General features: G+C 35.9%; 1 protein-coding gene across 1 annotated transcript; it reads left to right on the top strand.

Annotated features, from left to right (window-relative positions):
- The first annotated feature begins 602 nt into the window (after positions 1-602).
- On the top strand, positions 603-3,784 carry LOC110883244 (protein FAR1-RELATED SEQUENCE 5-like). The gene is made up of 7 exons (XM_022131050.1): positions 603-741; positions 1,087-1,109; positions 1,184-1,848; positions 1,930-2,188; positions 2,378-2,941; positions 3,001-3,475; positions 3,588-3,784. The coding sequence occupies exons 1-7, from the start codon at positions 603-605 to the stop codon at positions 3,782-3,784; spliced, it is 2,322 nt and encodes a 773-aa protein (XP_021986742.1).
- The last annotated feature ends 18,292 nt before the right edge of the window (positions 3,785-22,076 follow it).

Below are 22,076 nucleotides of genomic sequence, written 5' to 3'. Positions count from 1 at the left end.
GCAACGGTGCCAAAAACTTGATATGTCGCGAGCGTACGGATTAATGTATTTTAGTACCTTTTTACTCTTTTACCAAGCTTTAAATTTATAAAACACAATATAAAACTATCACTCTCTAAAACACGCTAGGGAAAGTGCACCCATCGTTGGCATAGTATAGTGATGGTAAGATACCGAGGTCGTCAAAGGACACTAGAGCTTTTAATATCGAAATCTCGTCGACATCTAATCTAACCAAATAAAGAGAGAAAATTTTTGTTTTGTTATATATATATATATATATGTATATATATATATATAGAGAGAGAGAGAGAGAGGAAGTATAATGTACAAAAGCCCTAATCATACTTCATGTACGAGACAAGGAGATCTTAACGCGTGGCATGGATTAAGATTTCTCATTAAGAGCAAATTAGACATTTTTCATTCTTGAGGTAGGGTAATTCAGTAATTTACTAACATCAAGAGAATTATGCGAGTTCGTTATCTCCTGCATCCCGGTAATTACGATTCGAATCAGTTTCAAATATTTTCCATTTTTCAAAGTATCAAATTAGCGGTTACAGGTGTGCGATTAGGGTTACTATCACTTACTGTTTGAAATGGATCCACAGAGTAGTAACACACAAAACACAAATGATATTGAATTTGAAGATGCTGAATTCCATTCCGTTCCTAATGCTGCTGAGCATTTGAGGAATCCGACATCAGACAACCACGTTCGATTAGACGATCAGACCGGTAAGTTGTCAATTAATCGTTTTAATTTTCTAGAAATCAATGAAATTATTGTTATCTGATGTTTTGTATTTGATCGTGCATCATTGTTTGATAATTAGTTTTTTGAAATGAATGTGTGATAAATCACGCATATTTATAAGCTAGAGATATGTGTAATTCCATCAAACAAGCGTTATTATTATGAAGTATACAGTACTGGCTGGTTTTTTTGTACCTGCGTTATTATTAAGGATATCATGCGTGATTTTTTTGTTTGCGTTAGTGTTTTTATTTCCTAGATGAGTGACTGTGTGTTTTGGTTTAGAGCTCATGTTTTTTTTTTTTTTGTCATTTCAAAATGTGCAGATAAAAGATTGTATATTCTTGAGGTAGCTTCATCATGTGTTCCTGTTATAGGAATGGAATTCACTTCCCTAGAGCAAGCATATGTTTTTTTTATCAGACATATGCCAAGAAGTCAGGGTTCTCTGCTCGAAAAGGAGGAGAACACCACAGTGGTGGTATTATCAAGACTAAATACTTTGTGTGTTCAAAGGAGGGGCATAAACCTCTGGCTTTTGATGATCCTTATTCGAAGTTGTCTAAGCCATATAAAAGTAGGAACAGACCAACTATTCGAATCGGGTGTAAAGCTCAAATTAAGCTTTGTTCGACGGATGGGGTGTTGTATAAGGTTGATAAGTTTGTTCAAGCGCATAATCATTCATTCGTGTGCCCCAAAGATATGCATTTATTACCGGCTTATAGGCATCTGTCCGAAACACAAGAAGAGATGATATGGGATCTTGGAACATTGAATCTTGGGCCAGTGAAAGTGTTCAATATAATGAGACAAAGATATGGATGTTTTGAAAATGTTGGCGCAACTAAAGACGACTGCAAGAATTTTAGAGCTAGGATACATAGCTATATAGGAGAGTATGATGCAGATATGATTATAAATAGGTTGACCAATAAAAAGCAGTTTATGGTTGATTATTCATTTGTACATTTAGTCGATGAACACAAGCGATTAATTGGCCTGTTCTATGCTGATGGTTTGTGCAAACGTAACTATGCTGAGTTTGGAGACGTCATATCGTTTGATGCTACATTCAAAACCAACAAGTTAGTATTCACTTTAATGTTTTAACTTTTTTTTGTATAATTTTGTTGTTTTTTTATTCTATTTATTTCATCATTTTGAAGGTATAAAATGGTTTTTGTACCCTTTACTGGTATTGATAACCACTGTCGGAATGTGACGCTTGGAGCCGGGTTGCTAGCATCCGAAAGCATTGAATCCTACAAATGGCTGTTACAATCATTTTTGGACTCGTTTGGAAAGCAGCCGAAGGTGGTCGTCACTGATCAGGACCCGTCGATGAAACAAGCTATCGAGGCAGTGTTCGATAAGAGTAGGCACAAATTATGTATGTGGCATATAATGAAGAAAGTTGCCGATAAGGTTATACACAACTACAACTTGCGTTATTACTACTACAATCGGCGTAATAACTATAAAGATTTCTGATTTTTATATGCACTTGTACAAAAAGTTCATCATGCGTTATTATTTCCTACACTCATTTTTTTAGAGCGTGAATAATTATTAAGATTTCTGATTTTTGTTCATTCCAATCCTTTGTTTTAATAGGTGGGACATGAGTTGTGTAACAACGAAGACTTCAAAACACGTATGTGTGACATTGTATGGACTGATTCGATTGCGCCAGAAACGTTTGAGAGAGAATGGAAACTGATAATGATTGAATTCTGTCTAACCGAGAATAAATGGATTGACGATATGTTTGGCATGAGATCTTCGTGGATTCCTGCTTTCTATCGTCATGAGCCTATGTCTGGGCTCATGCGGACCACCTCTAGATCAGAGAGCGAAAACCATTTTTTCTGTCAGGTGGCGAATTCTCAACTTACCCTTGTTGAGTTTTTTAACCATTTTGATGGTGCAATGGACGCGCAAAGATTCAACCATCGGAAAAATGACCATATTTCTAGAAATACAACCCCAGATAACTGGTCTGAAACTACCTTAGAGGATGATGCTATGAAAATTTACACCAGGTCTATCTTTGCTGATCAACAGGCAGAGTTATATGGAACACTGTCCGAGTGTCTTCCTATGGAGACTAAAATTGAGGAACCGTTCTTGAAGATAAGTATGAAGGATTGGAAAGCCCACGGTGATGGTTTATTAGAGGTAACACTATCTATACTAGATAACATCGTTGATTTTTAGTTTTCAATTTTTTTATTTAGATTTGTTTCAAGAAGGGGGAGGATGTAATTGCATCAAGAAGTTGTCACCGGTTTGAACAATATGGATTGTTGTGTAAACATATATACTTTGTGTTCAAGATGTTCAAAGTTAAAGAAATTCCCAACAAGTACGTTATGAGAAGATGGACCAAAGATGTGGTACCGAATGATCTAAATAACACATTTGATTTAAGTGTTGATGATAATGATGGGCATAAAAAGGCCAAAGAGGTTGCGTATGAGATAATGCAGACCGGAGAGTCTCTTATTGGTAACTTGATGAGAGATTTTGATCATCTAGTTATAGTCAGGGATCGGATGAGGGAGATGAAAGAAATGGTTGATGAACTTCGCATAACCAAGCCCATCGACCCTATGTTTGATAGATATTCAAGGTTAATCGGTTACGAGAAACCGGACACTGATGCTCCACCTACAGTCCGTGTGCCAACCAGTATTAAAAACAAAGGTCGCGGTTCACATAAGTGGATTAAATCAAAAAGAAAAGATGATTAGTCTAAAAGGCAAGAGAAATCGGACATGTAGTGTTTGCAATACCAAAGGTCATGATATCCGAACTTGTTCAGTTTTAGAGGGTCAAGCTAGTGCTGCCGATAAGAAGGGGAAGAAAAGAAGAGTAATTCAGTTGGAGACTGATCCTGGTTTAGTAGACGAAGAGGACGAGGAAGAAGAAACTGGTGAGGGAGAGAAGGAGTATGAGGAGGTTGACGAAGCAGATGATAGTGATTCTGAATGGGAAGAGCTAAACGACGACGACGAGTAATTTTTGAACCACAATTGCATACAGTTAATCATTGTTTTTTCATGCCTTTTTAAAGGAACAACTGACATTTTAACATGCGTGATTTTAAGACCCAAATCAATAAATATACAAGACTATCTTGATGCGTGATTTTTTATACCATCTGATGCATGCGTGATTATGTATACCATCTGAACTGATCTTTTTTATCCCTGTTCAATATGCACATGCGTTATTTTAAGACCATTTTGATGCGTGATTATGTAAACCATCTGAACTGATCCATTTTTACTCCTTTTCAATATGCAGATGCGTTATTTTCCTGTATTGGTCCTTAACCTAAAATCATATCTCAGATGGAGATCTCAAATGACCATTTAACCCCTCTCTAACATTTTGTATAACCTGTCATAGATGGAGATCTCAAATGACCATCTAACCCCTCTCTAACATTTTGTATAACTTGTCATAACCCATGTTCACAACTATTTCAACCAAAAACATACCCAAACACAGATCACTTTTTCATAACTAGCGTCTTTAAATGTAACATGCGTGAAAATATTTAACATGACTTTTTCATATAAATAACACCAAAACACCATACATAGATGCCTGAAAAGTTATCAAAACATGTTAAAAGTAAGCCTACATGATTTTCCTAAATATATCCACATATCAGTTTCTATTGCCAAAAACCACCATAGTTGTAAGTTTTCAAAATACCAACATTAGAACATCCCCAAAAATCAACAAAAAATGTTGATTAATCAGACATACCACCTAGTTCGATGTGAATATCTTCCCAAGCTCCTTGTCACTGGCCTCCATCTTCTCTTGCACCGTCTCCACTGCATCCTTGAGATATGAGTAAACCAAGTGATCAACAGATGCCTGATCCTTCATGAGCTTTATGCCGTTGTCCCTCAACGAAGATTTTGGTTCTTCTAGTAGTTTCCCCCAGACTTCCTGGTTCATCTTCTGTTGTTCTAAGACCTTCCTCTACACATCAAAAATACTGTTAGTAGAGTTTACATCAGACGCAAGCTCTGTCAACGTGCGGTTGGAGAGGAGCTCCTTAATGGCTTTGCTTGCCAGATCAGTAGACATTCTTGTTTCTTGATGAGAGTTGTTATTTATTTATTTATTTTTTTTTTTGCAAAAATCTAATATGGGGAATCATATATGTATGAATATTATGATTTAATATGGTAGTTGTGGGAGATTTGGTAAGTAAAATTAAATATCTCACATAATTACTAGTTACGTCAATTTGGAAGGCTATTTTAGGTTTCATTATTATTAAGATTAATTATATTTTATATCAACTTGCATCTTGCATATCAAACTTCAGTAGCTTAAATAATTCACAAGCAGGTCCTGCGTGATTATCAATACATGCGTGATTATTCTTTCATGTGTGATTAATTTTATACATGCGTGATAATCTATACATGCGTGATTATCTTACATAATATCTGTACTGGACCAAGAAAACTCCAAAAAACAGCTAGAATTATTTCTGAACCATACAGCTGTCATGCTTAATAATTTTAGATGTCCTCTTGTTTGCTATTTCCTTTTATATATCATTGAAAGAGCATTCAAATATTACCTTAAAGATGACAGATTCTTGTAATTCATCTTGTGGTTCTTCTTCATCATCAGGTATGAGTGTTTATCTCAAAAAGAGAATCGAGGAACAAATTACTCAAGACAAGTCTTGTAAAGTTACAAGACTTGTTGGAAACTAACATTTCTAGGGTCAGAGAGAACATGAAGAGGCGAGAAGAGATTTTCAATTTGTTGTCTGGTATGAAAGAGTCAAGTGTCCGAGAGGTGGCTATGATGTTTATGGTTGATCTAGGAGAGAGGGATGAGAAACAGTTAAAGGAGCTTGCGGACGCAATAGCCGTCTTAAGATGCTCTATGGACACGAAGATCAAGTTTTTGGAGTCCTTTTTCTAATGGGTATTATGTGTCATTTTCATCTGGGTAGTGAAATTATGTGCTTTTTATGTTTATCTAAGTGTCTTTCTTGTATCGAAATTGTGTTTGAATAGGGAAATTTTCCCATTGTTTTTACATTTTTCATGTTATCTGATATCATAGTTTATGAGTGATCAGCAAATTTAAGAATTAAAAATAAAATTAAAAAAACGAACATGTCAAATATGTTTGCAACAAAGTAGTTCTACAACGTAGCATTTTGTTTCACTTTGTCAAGGTTGAAGAACTGATCCAATCGTTCCCTAATTTTGTTATCTAGATCGCGCAAAACATATACGGTGCTTGCGTTCTTTGTAAATTCCTTAGCTTGGTCGTACACTTCTTTCCTTATAAGATTGTAGTTGGACAATACAATCTTACTAAGATACTGGTACCGCAAGAATCGAAGTTGTGAATCTTGAATGGTCTTTTTATCTTCGTTCACAAACCCCAGATTCCATGGTAATTTGCCTTTGTATGTCTCCATGTGTCTCATAGTGAAGACACCATAGTCACATCCGTTTTGAAGAGTTCTCCAATCCATTGCCTTTCGAATTATGCTTGCTGTTTCCAAGTTTGTTATCCACTCTTTTCGTCGTATCTTGCCTTTTAGGTATAGTACTAGAACTCTTCGCTATAATCATGATAAAAACTCATATTAGTACCTAGTCATTATAGTATATAGTTGTTTTTGTATATAAAGCTAAGTATTCAAGAATTACCATCTTTTCGGGCCGCCCATGGTAGCGTTTGCTAAACAATTCGTCAAACCTAGAGTTATCATTTAACTCGATTTCGCCATTTTTCAAGTGAAATCATAGGCACCAGAAATGATCCGATAGTAATACTGGAATGAAGATAAGATCCATTGTGTCAACTTTCTTGACCTGATACTTACACAGTATATCGTCTAGGCTTGGTGCAAATACTTTCAATCGATCATTGTCTGTGTATTTTGGCCCAAACATTTCGTCAGGCTGCAAAAATTATGGTGATTTTTTTCATTAAACTCCATCTGTCCATTAAGCTTAAACAGGCGTGATTATCATATAGCATGCTTGGTTAACCTTAAACATATGTGCATTTAACTTTCAACATGCGTGATTATCATATAGCATGCTTGGTTAACCTTAAACATGTGTGTATTAACTTTAAACATGCGTGATTATCATATAGCATGCTTAGTTAACCTTAAACATGTGTGCATTAACTTTCATCATGCGTGATTATCATATAACTGGCGTGATTACATTTCAATATGTGTGATTTGACATATTAAAATACCTACATGCATGATTAACTAAGTAAAATTGGTACATGCGTGATTATTATGGAATAACTTACAATCATTGTACTTGGCAAGAAGAGCCTATAGGGTGATGATTTTTTGTCCCTTTTTTTCTCTTCAAAGTTTAACACATCTACAAACGCATCCATTCCATTTAAAGCTAGGTATTGCGATGGGTGAAAGCTTTCAAAAATGATTTTTAGTGTTTCGGCTCCACTTTCAGACTTGTATATCAATGAGCTGTTGGTTAAAACCAAAAAGGACAGTTTAAAAAGAGATCAAGATTTTAAGCGGTTTAAAAGAGACAAAATATCTTACCAAATATCTTCGACCGGAGCTAAGAGGTAATAGATGATCATTTGGTCACGTTCCAGAAGTGGCTCATATAAGCTGGTTATCCTGTTGCAGTAAGGTGATCTCTATGCGTCACCTAATTCTGCCATTCGTTTTTCGTTCTTTTCCCTCAACATTTTGATACGCGTTCTCACTAGTTCTGTATGTCTCTCTTCATCTGTTTTCTTTTTGTTATCAGACATGGGAGTTTTTTGCTTACTTTCATTTGATGTTTGTAGGATGGGAGCCAATTTTAAAAGCGTCTCCACCGACTGCATTTCTGCATCCGTCATTTCATCTGTTTCTTCAGCGGATGTGGTGGGAGGCATTTCTTTACAATAGACGTCAGGGTTTATCTTTTCAATCTCATTCAACATCGACTTAGCTATTGTATTCTGACTTTGTGCTTTTTGCTGAGTGGACTCTGCTAAATTTACAGCTTGGTCCATTTGGTTTACCACATCTGCTGGTGTCACTGTTTGTATGTTCGAGTAGGTTAATTTTTTTGTAAACACAAGTTAGAATACGGTTAATATTTTAGCAATGATCGTATTTGTTAGCTTCTGTTGTCTGCTTGTATACACCTGGTTCGATGGTTTGTAATGCAGCCAGACATGAGTCTGAAATATCCCCATCGTCATATGTCATATTATCAACATCATGACATCCTATAAAATCACAAACGTTTTGTCATTATTGAACATAAATTACCGTTAATCTTAAGAAATAACACAAATTCTTATCTACCTTTTGTTTTTCCTGTGTTTTCATATTCTACGGTTTCATCTCCATCCCCTCCTAACTCTTGAATTGAATCGCCACCCTCTCCAACTTTGTTTTGAAATGCCTCATCACCTCCTAAGCTTACTTGATCAGTCATCGTTGACACGGTATTTTTAACTGCATCATCCCATCTTTTACACATTCTCATTATATCTGGATCCAGAAACACTTTTCCTTTGCGTCCGTAACGATATTATTCATTTCCGTAACCAAAGAAATGTATTTATTTATATTCTTGTCCATTGTTTTCAACAACAGCTGCAGAATTGGAGTTTTATCAATATCATGCGTTATTATCTATCTAAGTAGAGTAGTTTTTATTTTTAGCAATATCATGCGTCATTATATATGTAACTAGCGTAATTTTTTTTTGTATTTAAGTTCTTGTCCATTCTGTTAAAAACCAATTTTTTCCTTTTTCAAAAGACCACAACCCAATTACTCCTAATAAATTGGCCCAAACAACCCAATGTTTCTCCTAATAAATTGGCCCAACAGCTTAATCTCCTGTGTAGCCTATATCATTCGAAGCCCATTCCAATATTTATGAAATCAAGAGATGCGTTATTAATTGGGCCAGTCATGCGTTATTTATTGGGCCAATGATCTATATTGGGATTTGTTTCTCCTAATAAACTGGGCCTCTTGTTCCAGTGATCTATATTGGGCTTAGTTATAGCCTAAACACCACAAATAACAATCGAGCCACTATAGCATGCCATGCAAGCAGCAATATGGTCTTCACTAACTGGACTCAGTTTTAGTAATACAAAAGACTGACTCAAGTCATGCGTTATTAATTTCTTAAGCTAACTTGCGTTATTTTTTTTACACTAACGTGATTTTAAGTATTGTACAAGCGTTATTTTTCTAATATCCTAAAAAAGAATTCTACTGTAATATGAGGTTCTTAAAGCATGCGTTATTAATAATATCATAAACAAAAAAATCCAAAAGACTGTACCTTCTTATTTTTGTTTGAGGCTTCCCGCGCAGCATCATCACAGATCACCCCGGCTAGTTGAAGCGGAGTGGAGCAGTAGTCAAGCTCTTTTTGCGTTTGTGACCCGATGTCCATATCTTCTAGGTTCAAATCTGAAACATGTTCACTAGGATTCCAACCCTCAAACCAATCGGTAGTTGATGGTATGTAACATTCTTCGGTTGAATTTTCACCAGCCTGGTTTCTTCTTTTGTAGACCTTTGTGGTATCCACTGGTGGTATTGTGAAATCATCCGTATCTGTCGTAGGCTTGTATACCGTTTCAAATGCGGTGAGGTTTTCTTGTACTACAGCAGCCTCATGTAATGGGATGTTGTCAGTGAACAGGTCTGTCAATAACGTCGAAGTTTGTTGATTTACGTTTTCGAATGGCGTTGTCGGAGCCTGTTCATCTTGATGATCATCGATATTGATGTCTGAGGCAGTCGCATGTTGTTGATGTTGGCGATTGTCATGCGTTTCTTCGTCTTTGTCAACTTCATCATGATCTTCAACATCTGACAACGGCCCATTGTTGTAAAAATACTCTTCCATGTTGTCGATTATGCCAGATGTTATATACTTTATGACAGGCAGTTCGACAACTTCACCGAAAATTTTGTGCCTTCTGTTGAATTCATGAGTGTATAGAAACTGCATATAATTGTTTAAAAAAACAAATTACTACTAACAATATTGTATTAGCTTACATTTTAAAGATGTTTACAAAACAAACCGTTAGAAATGCAACTGGTCCATTGTATTGTGAGTCCAGTTTTTTCCAACCTTGTCTAGTTCGTTTAAGCGACTCTAAAACAAACGAGCACCAATCCAGCTTCGAAATGTCTTCCTCTATGTCAATGGCAAGTAGAAAACTTTGTTTAACCGTTGTTGACTTTGTAATCTCTACAAACAATGTGTTCCAGTAGGCTAAAAAAATTAACTTGAATAATTTGCCGCCATTTGTTTGTTTTTTCATAGCTTTTGCAACTAATGTATGAGTAATTCTGTTGGTATCCGGCCACTGGTTTTTGAACTCGTCAATAGTTGTTTTGACCCCTTGAGTAGCAGTATTTTTTTCAACTATCGCTCCTTTCCGAGGCTTATTTTTTTCCCGTACTGGAACATGTCCTTTTGGAATACCAAACACATCATGTACTGAATCTCGTGTTATTTCTATTTATGATTTCCTATGTTTAGTGTGCTGTATTGCTCGTCATAGTTTCGTACGAGCCAATAACCTAGACGTGTGCTTATATGATTAAGCTTTATATCAAGAACATCACCAAATCCAATGCTTTTCACATTCGCTACCTGTGCTTCTATAAATTGTTTTATTGTATCCAAGAAACCTGAAGGACTACACCTTCGGCTTATTAGCTCATGATGATATTCATAGTACGGTCTTGGTTCCGTCCTAATTGGTTCCGCTTCGTTAGTCGTCTGTCTTCCCTTTGTAGGATCCATATGCTTGTCTTGTTTCGATGGTTTCTTTTTTACGGGCTGCTCAAAGACATCATCATCTTGGTCAGTTAAAGTCTTTGCCCTCTTTTTTGTGTTTTTGGCCGTTTTGCCTATCAAGTCTTCAATTGGTGCTTCAAAATCATCATCATCATCTTGAAGATTTAATTTCTTTGTCTTTTTATTTACCTTTAACTTGCGAGGTTTTTTTGTTATCATCTGCTGAATGGGGGGCTCAAAATCATCATCATTGTGACACCTGTGTCACTTCCATCATCAAACAAATGCCAAACCAATGAAATATTGTATTTCATACTTGGGATTTGTAAAAATATGTGTATCGTTTGCACACATCAATTCTTGTCCGATTTCAAGCTCTAAATCGCTTTCTAGAAGGTTATACGCGCACTGATGCGTAAATATAACCAGTTTAATGCAACAAACACTCCAGAATAGTGAAATAGGCTTAACATACCTTAAATAACCTCCACATAACTTAGAAATAAGTTTTGGATGGTTTGGTGTGTTGAAATCAAGTTTGTTCGATCGCAGGGACTAATTGTGTCAAACTGTGAAACTATACCGATTCGTATAGTAACGAACATTCCGGAACTTGATCATAAGTTAAACATACCCTAAAAATCTTTTACATGGCTTAGAAATAGGCTTTGAGGGGTTCGGTGTGCTAAAATAAATTTTTGGTCATTCAGGGACTAAAAGCGTCAAAAAGTGCATAAGTTTGCATTTTCGCGCATAACTTACGTTCTGAATACTTCCGGACATCCAAAAATTTATGTAAGCATTAAAATATTTTATTTTAGTGTTTGGCATGCGAAAAATCCATTCATCGCGCAATTTGGATCGTTTTTCGCGCTTATGCGCATTCCGTCGTAATTAAGCTAACATCGCGATCATACGACCAAACGAACCGACATCCGACATATTTTTGAGCATGTTTCATGTCCACAATGTTTAGGCATCATTTTAGGGCCTTAAAGTTGGCTTGACGGGCCTTAAACATGTCGGAAATGGCTTTAAGCACATTCAGGGACTGAAACTGTCAAACTGCAAACTTGTTGCTGAACTGTGATTCCCAGGCGGCCCGTGTAAGGCCTTGCACATGTTTACGCAGGGCGCGAGAGCCTCTCAAATGTGCAGAATTGTTGCAAACAGCTGTTTACAGCTGTTAAACACCCAAAAACCACTTGCAAATGGTATTTCTCAAACCATGGACTGAATCTATGGGCTCTAATGGTTTTCCAAAACAATGGGCCCATGTGTAGGCCAAGATCGAAGCACGTTTCTCGACGAAAAATCATAACGGTTGTGCCATGCCTATATAAACCCAACCCATTTTCCTTCATTCCTCACATTTGATCTAATTCAAGCTCTCTAAGTGGAAGTATATGCTTCCTACCTGAGAGAGAATCGGAATCAAATCTTGCGGGGACCTTCTGTAAGTATTCTTTCGCGTTTTTCGTTCATTTTAGCGTTAAAGTCAAACTGCGTTTGACTTTCTGCATTGAGCAGTTTATGGTCAATGCGAAGTTCGTTTGAACTTCATAACGTGAGCGTAATCACGATGGTTATAGTCCCTAGTGACTATACCTACCGATTACCACGTTATCTACGCTTAGTGACGAGTCGTAGTTTCGGCCAAAATACGTATTCTTGCGTATTTTGTGACCAAACTACTCTAGGGTATTGAAACCGTTTGTTTTAATACCAAACCTGTTTTCTTACTTTACTAAACATGTTCTAGCATGTTTAGCTCGTCGCTTTTAGAATTGTGCTTGTCTAGGGTTGTAAAGGTAAGCGATCTAAACAATCGCTTATACTTTCGAACCCGGCCCATTTGGTCGATCTTTAGGATCCGACCAAACACTTTAGGTGACCATAGTTGTATAGGGAATAACCTTCCGAGGTTATACCTTATGGTCACGTCGTTTAAGTAGTTGTATGATAAGTAGTTTCTATGCCTTAGGAAAATTACCATAATACCCTTTTTGCGCCAAAATTCATTTTAAGCCTATGTAACTAAATTTTTGACATCTAAACTGATTTAGCAACAATATTAAACATGTTAAGGCATATTTTACTTGTCATAGGACTAGTTAGGCATTCCGTTAAAGTGGCATAAGCTACCTAAACGGGTCGTAACGGGTTAAAAGCACTTAGGATAGGTTTCATTTTAGTATGTAGGCCTTGTTAAACCATATCATATGAGTTCCCATGCTCATTTGGTTCACGAGACCTCATACTATCTGATCTCCAGATTTAGGTCCGATTTATTTATGTAGTTATCAATATTAGGTGTCGTTTGATTCTGTGCTCCCTATAGCTTTGCTTGGTAGTTGGTCAAAGACTTCTAAGCACTCTCAAGTGAGTACACAGTCCCCTCTTTTACTGTTTTCAACTGTTTTGGGGTGAAGCATGTGTACCTATCTGTTATTTTCGTGATTTCAAAGTATAATTGATTATACATGTTAATACTTATCTTTTAACAAACTAAATGATTATCTATGGTTTAAACACTGATTTCTCAAAGATTATAAAATTAATGTTTAGAATAGTACTTAGTTTTGTTCACCAGACCGGTTGGTAGTATGATATAGCGCTATAGGATTTGACACCCCATTCCTGTTGTCATGGAATGTCTGAAACCAATTTGTTTCTCCATCCAAATAGGAATTGCCTTTGTGGTATTTCTATAGTCTCAAAGGTGTATTTTGATGCACTAGGTCTGAATGAATTCTTAAATCACATTATTTTTGTATATTAAGTTATACTCCCAAAAGTATAGTTTGATGTGCTCTCATATGTGATATTGTACAAAACCAACATATATTTTGTTAATCATTAAAACATAGTTTGATATGTTATTCTCAAAATCCAAAGCATAGTTTAATATGTTATTTTCATAACTAAAGCATAGTTTAATATGTTATTTATAAATCCAAAGTATACTTTTGATATACTACTGAAAACTTATTTATTTTTCCAACTAAAATATGGTTAATATACTATTTACTTAATGACTGGTTTTTAGTTAGTGTTTAGATAACGGGACGGGTGTAATGTGATGAAAACATGGTAGATACGCCGCTGGTACTTCTTGTATATAAGTGTTTTCATCGCATTACATACCGTGGCGTTATTTAGTACACTTGGGTTAACGGTCTTGGAACTGAAATATATTTTAATATATTACTTATTCGACTTTCTTAAAACCAAAGTATATTTTCATATATACTATGAATCTTTTTATCAAAATATTGATTTTCAAACAATATATTTTTATACAAACATATTCTATTTACTTATTTAATTTCCTATGGGTAAAAGATCCTGTAAAAAGTCCTACTTTTGTAAGAAGTGTGAGAAATAATTTGGGGATGACAAGTGTCCTTTATCTTAATTAATTAAAAAGGGTACATTAGTAATTTACCTTTCTTATCAATTAATTGTGTGTAACGGTTTTGGAGTTATTTTAGGAGATACATACCTTTATAATTGATGAACGTAAGGATACAAACAAAGAAAATATTGACCTGCAATTATATATTTGGCAACCTCGAAGAAGCACAGATTTTACATCATTCATGGAGATTTCTTGCATATGATATCCTACCTAACAAACAATTTGTTTTCATTGTAGATGGCGGCTGATCCCATTGTAAAGATCAATAATGCAAGGTGAATGCAAACCATAGATATAATATTGAAATAAAATAAAGAAAGGACATAAAGTATTTTTGTCCAGATGTTCAAAACACCATGCCATGAACAATGTCTCTAGATAAAACACCATGACTTGAATCATAGTCAATTTATCCAGTTGTTTTAAAACACCACGCCATGAATCTGATTATACAATGTCTCCATATAAAACACCATGACTTGAATCATAGATGTTTAAAACACCACACCATGAACAATGTCTCCAGATAAAACACCATGACTTGAATCATAGTCATGGTGTTTTAAAATCTGGGAATGTTTTGTATTGATAAAACACCACGCCATGAACAATGTCTCCAGATAAAACACCATGACTTGAATCATAGATGTTTAAAACACCACGACATGAACAATGTCTCCGGATAAAACACCATGACTTGAATCATAGATGTTTAAAACACCACGACATGAACAATGTCTCCAGATAAAACACCATGACTTGAATCAGAGTCAATTTATCCAGTTGTTTTAAAACACGACGCCATGAATCTGATTATAGATCTCTTTATGATAACGTATGAAGAATATGCAACCAAAGATCTTCTACAATTAAGGTGAATCATTAATTCCTATATTTAAGGAAAAAGGAGTGAATGTAGGTATTTTTGGTTATGTAGGTTACGGTTACCATATTTCAAACATTGAAAAATACACTATTGCCCTTCAATTTTACATAAGGTCCCTCTAATTAAAACACAATTTACATTTTTATACCTTATTGATCTCAACCATTAGATCAAATATCTAATGGTTTAAAACACTTCTTACCATTCTCACATTTTAAACACTTTTTACCATATCCCTACTCATTTCCTATGTATTATTATTTTATATCATCTGATTTCTTATAAATGATTTATAAAAGAAAACCTTTTACAAGGATCATGACTACTTTTATTAAAAACTTTTTCTTTAAACTCATAAGTCATGAATCCTAAATACAATAAAACCTATGTATCTCACAGGCATTTTTATGCTGACGTACCTATTTTTACACATGTTTCAGGTGCTGCTTTGTGATGATTGATGATATATGCTACACTTAGGATGGACTCGTGCCTTAGCGACTTTAAAACTTGAAAGATAATAGTTGTACTTATTTGATTGTATTAAAACAATGAGTTCATTTATTCAATAAAACAAAATTATTTATTCCATGGTTGTGAAACAATGATTCTGTTACAACACTACCCGACGTTTCCGCCACGTTTTGTTGTTTTACGTGGTCGGGGTGTGACAATCATCATCAGCAACTCCTACATTCATATTTAAAAACAAATTAAATCAAGGAAATTAGCTTTTTCATATAACAACAGGCGTTATTAATTTCATTGGTTGTGCTCAACAAATCTTAGACAACTTGCGTTATTATTTGCATTGGTTGTGCTCAACAAATCTTATACAACAGTCGTTATTATTTTGCCAACAATTCTTTTTCATATACTGATAAAAGAAAAAAGAAGTTGTTTAGTGGACAAAGGCTTACTGATAAAAGCCACAGGATGTCCATCTTGCATCAGTTTCAATGATTTCCCCACCAAAACTAACTAATTCTACCCTTAAGACCTTTTTTGACATGTTAATCCCTGTATTATAGAATGCATACTAACATATTTTCACTGGTTTGTGCTCAACAAATTTTATACACCAGGCGTAATTATTTTCATTTGATGCGTTATTATTTTCATCCAGCTCAATAAAATTTTTTCTTAAAAACGGATGAAAACAAAGGGCAAGTTAGATCAGAAGCCCTAATATCAAAATTTAACCTAATAAAACATTCGTTAATTGTTTAAACAAAAAGGCAAGTTAGCTCAAAAGCCCCAATTTCAAAATTTAACCTAATACAGGGGATGGGGGGATGAACAATCTAATACCGCTAGTTCATATCAATCAAGCGTCTAATATCAATCATTCTAATACTGCTAGTTCATATCAATGAATCAACATCAAATTACTCTAGTTCATATCAAATAACGCTAGTTCATCAAACCCTAATATTTTGGATTTTTTAAGAAGAAACCTGGATTTATGCCGCTAGTGTGCACCGGATTGTTGCGTTTCTTGCTCCTTCTCTCTCGTTTAGCTTTAATTTTTGTTCACCAAACAATAAAACCACCAATCAGTATGAGAATTTCTTCTACTAAAACCATGTGATTAAAGAAGAAAACAAATGCATGAGAAGATGATTTAATCGATACCTCCTAAGGTCGTAATCGTCATTCCTCACTTCAAATCGATACTCGTTTCTTGTTCACCACTGTCGTCGTTTAGCTTCCGTCGAAATCGCTTTGAAACTTCACCGTCAATTTTGGGGTTCTAATATCGTTTTTTGATTTGAGACGGAGAAATAGCTGGGTAAATTGATATAGTAAATTGACGATTTTAACCTTTAGGTACCATAATTACGCTTTTGCCACCGCTTCGCATCATCAATTTAATCACGCTTTAATCACCCTGATCTGACGGTCAGGATAGTCACGTACTTAATGTACGATTACTCATAATGTATGATAACCGCTCCCTATATATATAAACAAAAAAAATAAATTAAACAGATAGAAAAGATTGAATCACTTGGATCTGACTCGTCATTTGTGTATTCTTTGATGATTTCCTGTTGGTGCAGTTTTTGTGTCCGATGCTGTTCGAATAGACTAGATTTATTTATGTTGATTTTGTAATAGTTAGTGAAACGGTCTAACGGACGTGTATAGACCCGCTCGTTTGAAGTGGTCAAATGAGAGGGTTATTCATTAGACCGTGTGTGTTTGAAAGATAAGGGGGTGTGGCTATAAATAGCAACCCCAAATCATTTCCAACACTTGAAGCTTTAGGAGGTTTGAGACCTCACAGGGAGAGATCACCACTTGGTCTCTCCCCGGATGTGTACTCCTTTTGTACGGTTCGGTTAGCTTGTTAATCGGGCCGGCTTGTTATGTTATGTTAAGAAATCAATACAAGTAAGTATTTCATCCATCTCTAATCTTCCCGTCTATGAACTAATCACATGATAATCACGGTTTCGGTCCCGAGACACGATCCTACAATTGGTATCAGATCCATGGTACCCGATTTAGTAAATCTAAAAGTTTGCTAAATCACATGTGCTCTAGATCTGTATTTATTGTGATTTTGGTTCAAGATGTAAAAATGGTGAAAATGAAGAAAAACCCAGATCTGGACTGAAATTCGTGGGTCTAGATGAAACAGAACATATATGAGTGTTGGGTTTTATGTTTCACACCTAAATCAACAAGTTTTCATCATCAAATATCATGTTTTTAAGGATTTTCATTAAGATCTGCAAGTGAATAGTGTTGTGTTCTTGAGGTAAGGTGTGGCGGCTGTTTGAAAAGCTAGGGTTTCTTCAGATCTGAATCTGACCCAAAATTGAACCATGTGTGCCGAAGACTCCCCTGGCAAAGAGTCTCCCTTGCCGAACAATCAACAACCGACGAAGAATCCTCATAGTTCGTCGGACCTTTACAGTCTTCGTCGGTCAACTTCAGTCTTCGTCAATCATTTGTATCTTCATCGGATCTCTTAAGTATGCGTCGGATATTTTAAGCCTTCGTCAGAACAGGTGATGGTCCGTCGACTCCTGTGACACTTCATGGGCAGGGGCAGAGGTGGAAGATGACTGCTGCTCCTATTGTTTATCGAAGAGAGAGGATGACAAAGAGTTAGCGGCTGTTAAACACCTTTATGGAATCGTAGAAAGTGAAGAAAAGACTGTCGGCTGGATCTGTTTTTGTCAAGGGGTTTTGGATATGTATGTATCGCAGAGAAAGCTGGAAGATGATGATGTTTTTAGCGGCTGGTAATTTTTTTTGTGGACTAAAATTGAGGTTGAAGGAGTATTTGGGAGAAAAAGAGAAAGATAGGGTTGGATGAGGGAAGATGATGTCTGGTGGTTGTCTACAGGAATGTTTGGGTTCTTGTTTTAATAATCAACTAGTTTTATTTGGGCCATTCACATATTAGTTGACCTTTGGATTTAATTAGATGATATCTAATTAAAATGGGCCGTGATTTTTTTTGGGTTATGAATGTTGTATATGGCAGAGATAATGGACTTCAAATTGGGCTTTGGGCTCTTTATGAGAATTGGACCTCATCAGATCTGTTAATATTGGCGTTTGTGATTTTCTGTTTGTGCTCACTATTCAATGTGAACTGAGTTCAAGAAAGATCATGTTGGGCTTAGGTTATTAGTGTCATTGGATGAAAGACATCATTCGTGGACATTAGATTGGGCCCAGTAACTTGTTCGTTGGACCCGTCTATTCGTGAGTTGCGGAGTGGGGTCGGGTGTTCGTGAAGTTTAGTTGAACCGCGCTTCTAAATGTCAAAGTCAAATTTGTACAGGTTCGGGAGCGCGCGGGATGATGAAGCTTGATGAAAACATGATTTTTTTAATGTGGGGTAGTCACGGTTACCGATGCAAATGTCAAATTTGGTAACTTGACTACTATGGGCCAAAAACCAAAAACGGTATGTTCACTTCCTAACGTCATTGTTTATGATTGTTATCGGTTATTCGTAAATGTTCGAAAGCATTTTGTTTATTGTTATATTCTCGCATTTGGAAATGAACGTATGAACCTGGAATGTCAATACCGGTCCTAACGAGTTCACAAAGTCTTTGGAGGGATACAAGTCGGATCCTACGGGGTACTAGGGGAAATTTCTTTATCAACTAGAATATGCAAAGAATAAAGCATTTTGTTTATTGTCATATGTAGGATCGCGATTATGACCCGAATGAGTCGTTCAGAGGAGCTTTGATCAATTACAGGTGCGGAAAACAAGTAATTGACTTAGAAACAACTGATACTTCACTTTAACTACTGATTGTATTGATTAGATCACAATTACACTCAGTCTTCACACCGGCAGCACTTCGGCGTGGAATACAAGGCAATACATACTGATTTCGCTCAACATACCCCTATATATAGGGCTCTAATTTCGCCCGAGATGACACTTGACCCTAGGAGCAAAATCACCTCCATGTGATTTCGCCCGAAATCACCCGTGTGACCCCTGGAGCGAAATCAGCTACTAATACACATACACTCTACTATTTTCTCGTAAAACGTGCCCTAATCTATACAATGCAATCTAAGACTCGATACAAGACGAAGTCGACAAATGTATGCATCAACAAACTCCCCTTAGATGTTAACGAGTTGTAAGTGTCGAGTCTTCACAAACTTCAGTCTTGATCAGTCTTTGGGCTTTTCACTCTCTAACAGTATCGACAGACTCCCCCTAACAATGTGCTGGCATTTCTTTGTTCTTCAGCAACATCTGCTTCAGGATTGTTGTCTGGCTTTCCATGGGTCCAAAATTATTGCTTGGCTTTAACTTTGACCACAGAATCGAAACCTGGCTCATGCTCTATTCACAGCTTTTAATTTCCAAGATCGAAACTTGGCTCTAGTTCTGCTTATGATCGATAGCCTGACTCATACTTTGTCTTCAGAGTCTACAGGAATCAGAAACCTGGCTTTCTTTAATCAGAGTCCTTAGGTATCGTAACCTGGCTCTCGCCTAGCTTAGATCTCAGGATTGAATTAACCTGGCTCAACTTAACCTACATAAACTCTACCTCAAAGTAAGATTTACGCTTTTTAACAATTTCAAATACCGAGACAAAACACCAATACATACTCTCCCTCAGATCAAACTCTCCTCTTTGATGAACCACTTGTTGATTTAAAAACACCTTTTGACGTTCAAAACACACTCCCCCTCACAACAATGTCATCATGTTTAGCACTTGGAATTTTGAAAATCAGCTTTCCAACATCAATTGTCGAAAATCTTTTTGGATTTTTCAAAAAAAAAATTATGCTAAAACACACTAAAATCTTTTTGGATTTTCTGAAAGAAAGTAAATGCAGAAACTAAATATTTACAGACAATATTTTTGCGAGTTTGTTTAAGAGGATCATATCAGTTAATGAGACATGTCACCAACACCGTTAAGCTTTATTACATTTTAAGTTCTAAACAATTCACCTAGATTGTCAGTATATTTGTCCACTTAAATTTTCACACAAATTTCAACTGTTCCGAGATACAATGTTAATGTCTTAAGCTTTTGAACTTATCCGTGTGTCCCACTACTTAAATATACTCCCGTATCCAGATCCCAATATTCAGTCTTACAGGTGAGTATACTACAGATGATATCTGTTCAGGGGTTAAATGCGAGGGCCGTGAGAGCTCAGGTCGATACTTCCGTATACGCAAAGAGATGACGGCTTTGACTTTTCGGTGTGTCCCCTTTAGAGGATCTTTTGAATTCAACAGCAGTGACGATCAATTTTATTGTTTCATCAACTTGCTGATGGCGGTGCTGTGTTTCAAGCATTTGAAGAAAGTATTATCCGGGGACTAGGTCAGTAATTCCATACAGCAGAAGTCCCCGGATAATACCCCAGATATCACTGAGCATAAAGACCTAGTATCTCAGAATAAGGGACCTTTCAAACAAGATTTCAGGGGTTACCTATATATTCAAAAAGTTGTTACCCACAGAATAAACAAGTTTGAATTTTAAGGTTTATATCCCATCACAATTTACTAAATGTGTAAAAATCTACTGACACATCCACAGTGAGATTGTTTATCACATTTTATCTTTACATTTCTTTAGCATGTTGTGACAGTCCACTGATGTACTATCATTTCCTCTTTTCACAACAAAACTCGATTTTTGATTTATCATGTTTTTGTCTTTTTCAAATTTTCTAATGTTTTTGGATTTTCTGAAAATTTTCTCCTCCCCCTAAAATGCAAACACATTAAAGGAAATTTGAAAACAAACTAAACTCTTGACCCAATTGTAAAACAAAACTATACAAAAACTTGACAACTGACATCGAGTCGCATCAAATCGCCATTCACTAGGCATAAACAATCAGAACTCCCGCTTTCACAAACCATTTTCTCACTTAGATTTCAAAACACTTAAGTTTGTTTTAATCAAAATGATTTTTCCGGAAAATGAGTTTGTTTTTACCACTTGTAAGTTTACCACTTGTTAAGTACGGGGATATGGTTCATCATCTTGTCTATTTTTATCATATGTAGTAAATCAAGTACAACTTAATGTCCCTGATTTACCATTTGCAATTAAGCAACCTCTGTACCAATTGAAAAACAAATTCAAACAATACCAACTGTAGGAATGTTACGTCTACATAACCATTTACCAATCAGAGTGCCGATTCCTGCTTCACACTTACCAACATGGAAGCTCCAGCGTAGTCCTTCAACCTGTAAAATTTGAACACTATCAAAATATTCATACAAACTCATAAAACATGAATGATGCTGATTCCTGATCCACGATACAAACTTGGGATCTCCGGCAAAGTCCTAAGATTTCAAGGAAAACAAACTTCCATCCAAGTCTTCTCAGACTTGATGGTTTTCAATTCTTGCGTAGTAGGGTTGTAAGTTGCCTTTTTAGTTGCATAAAAATCTTTAACCCCCTTTGCTTTCCCATTAAGCATTTTTTCAAAAATTTTCTTAACACTCCCATTGAATGTTTTCTCGACATCAAATTCATTTTTCTTAGTGTAAAACTGTTTTGAGATTTCAACCTTACCAACTTTCTGCTTAATCTCTTCAAATTTCAGTGATGGAAAATCATCATCATTCACTGAAACTTTTTCTTCAACCTGTGCTCTTCTGGCTTTGTGGAACCAAATTCATCG

This window comes from Helianthus annuus, chromosome 6 (genome assembly GCF_002127325.2).
Source record: "Helianthus annuus cultivar XRQ/B chromosome 6, HanXRQr2.0-SUNRISE, whole genome shotgun sequence".
NCBI classification, from domain to species: Eukaryota; Viridiplantae; Streptophyta; class Magnoliopsida; order Asterales; family Asteraceae; genus Helianthus; species Helianthus annuus.
Note: the sequence above shows the minus strand (reverse complement) of the source record. Positions and strands in the feature narration are given on the sequence as shown.

Bases quoted from the DNA above. Each gene is read 5' to 3' on its own strand.
- LOC110883244 (XM_022131050.1), top strand. From the start codon at position 603: ATGGATCCACAGAGTAGTAACACACAAAACACAAATGATATTGAATTT. The intron at 1,849-1,929 runs GTTAGTATTCAC...ATCATTTTGAAG, and splicing joins GCTACATTCAAAACCAACAA to GTATAAAATGGTTTTTGTAC. The intron at 2,942-3,000 runs GTAACACTATCT...TTTTTTATTTAG, and splicing joins ACGGTGATGGTTTATTAGAG to ATTTGTTTCAAGAAGGGGGA.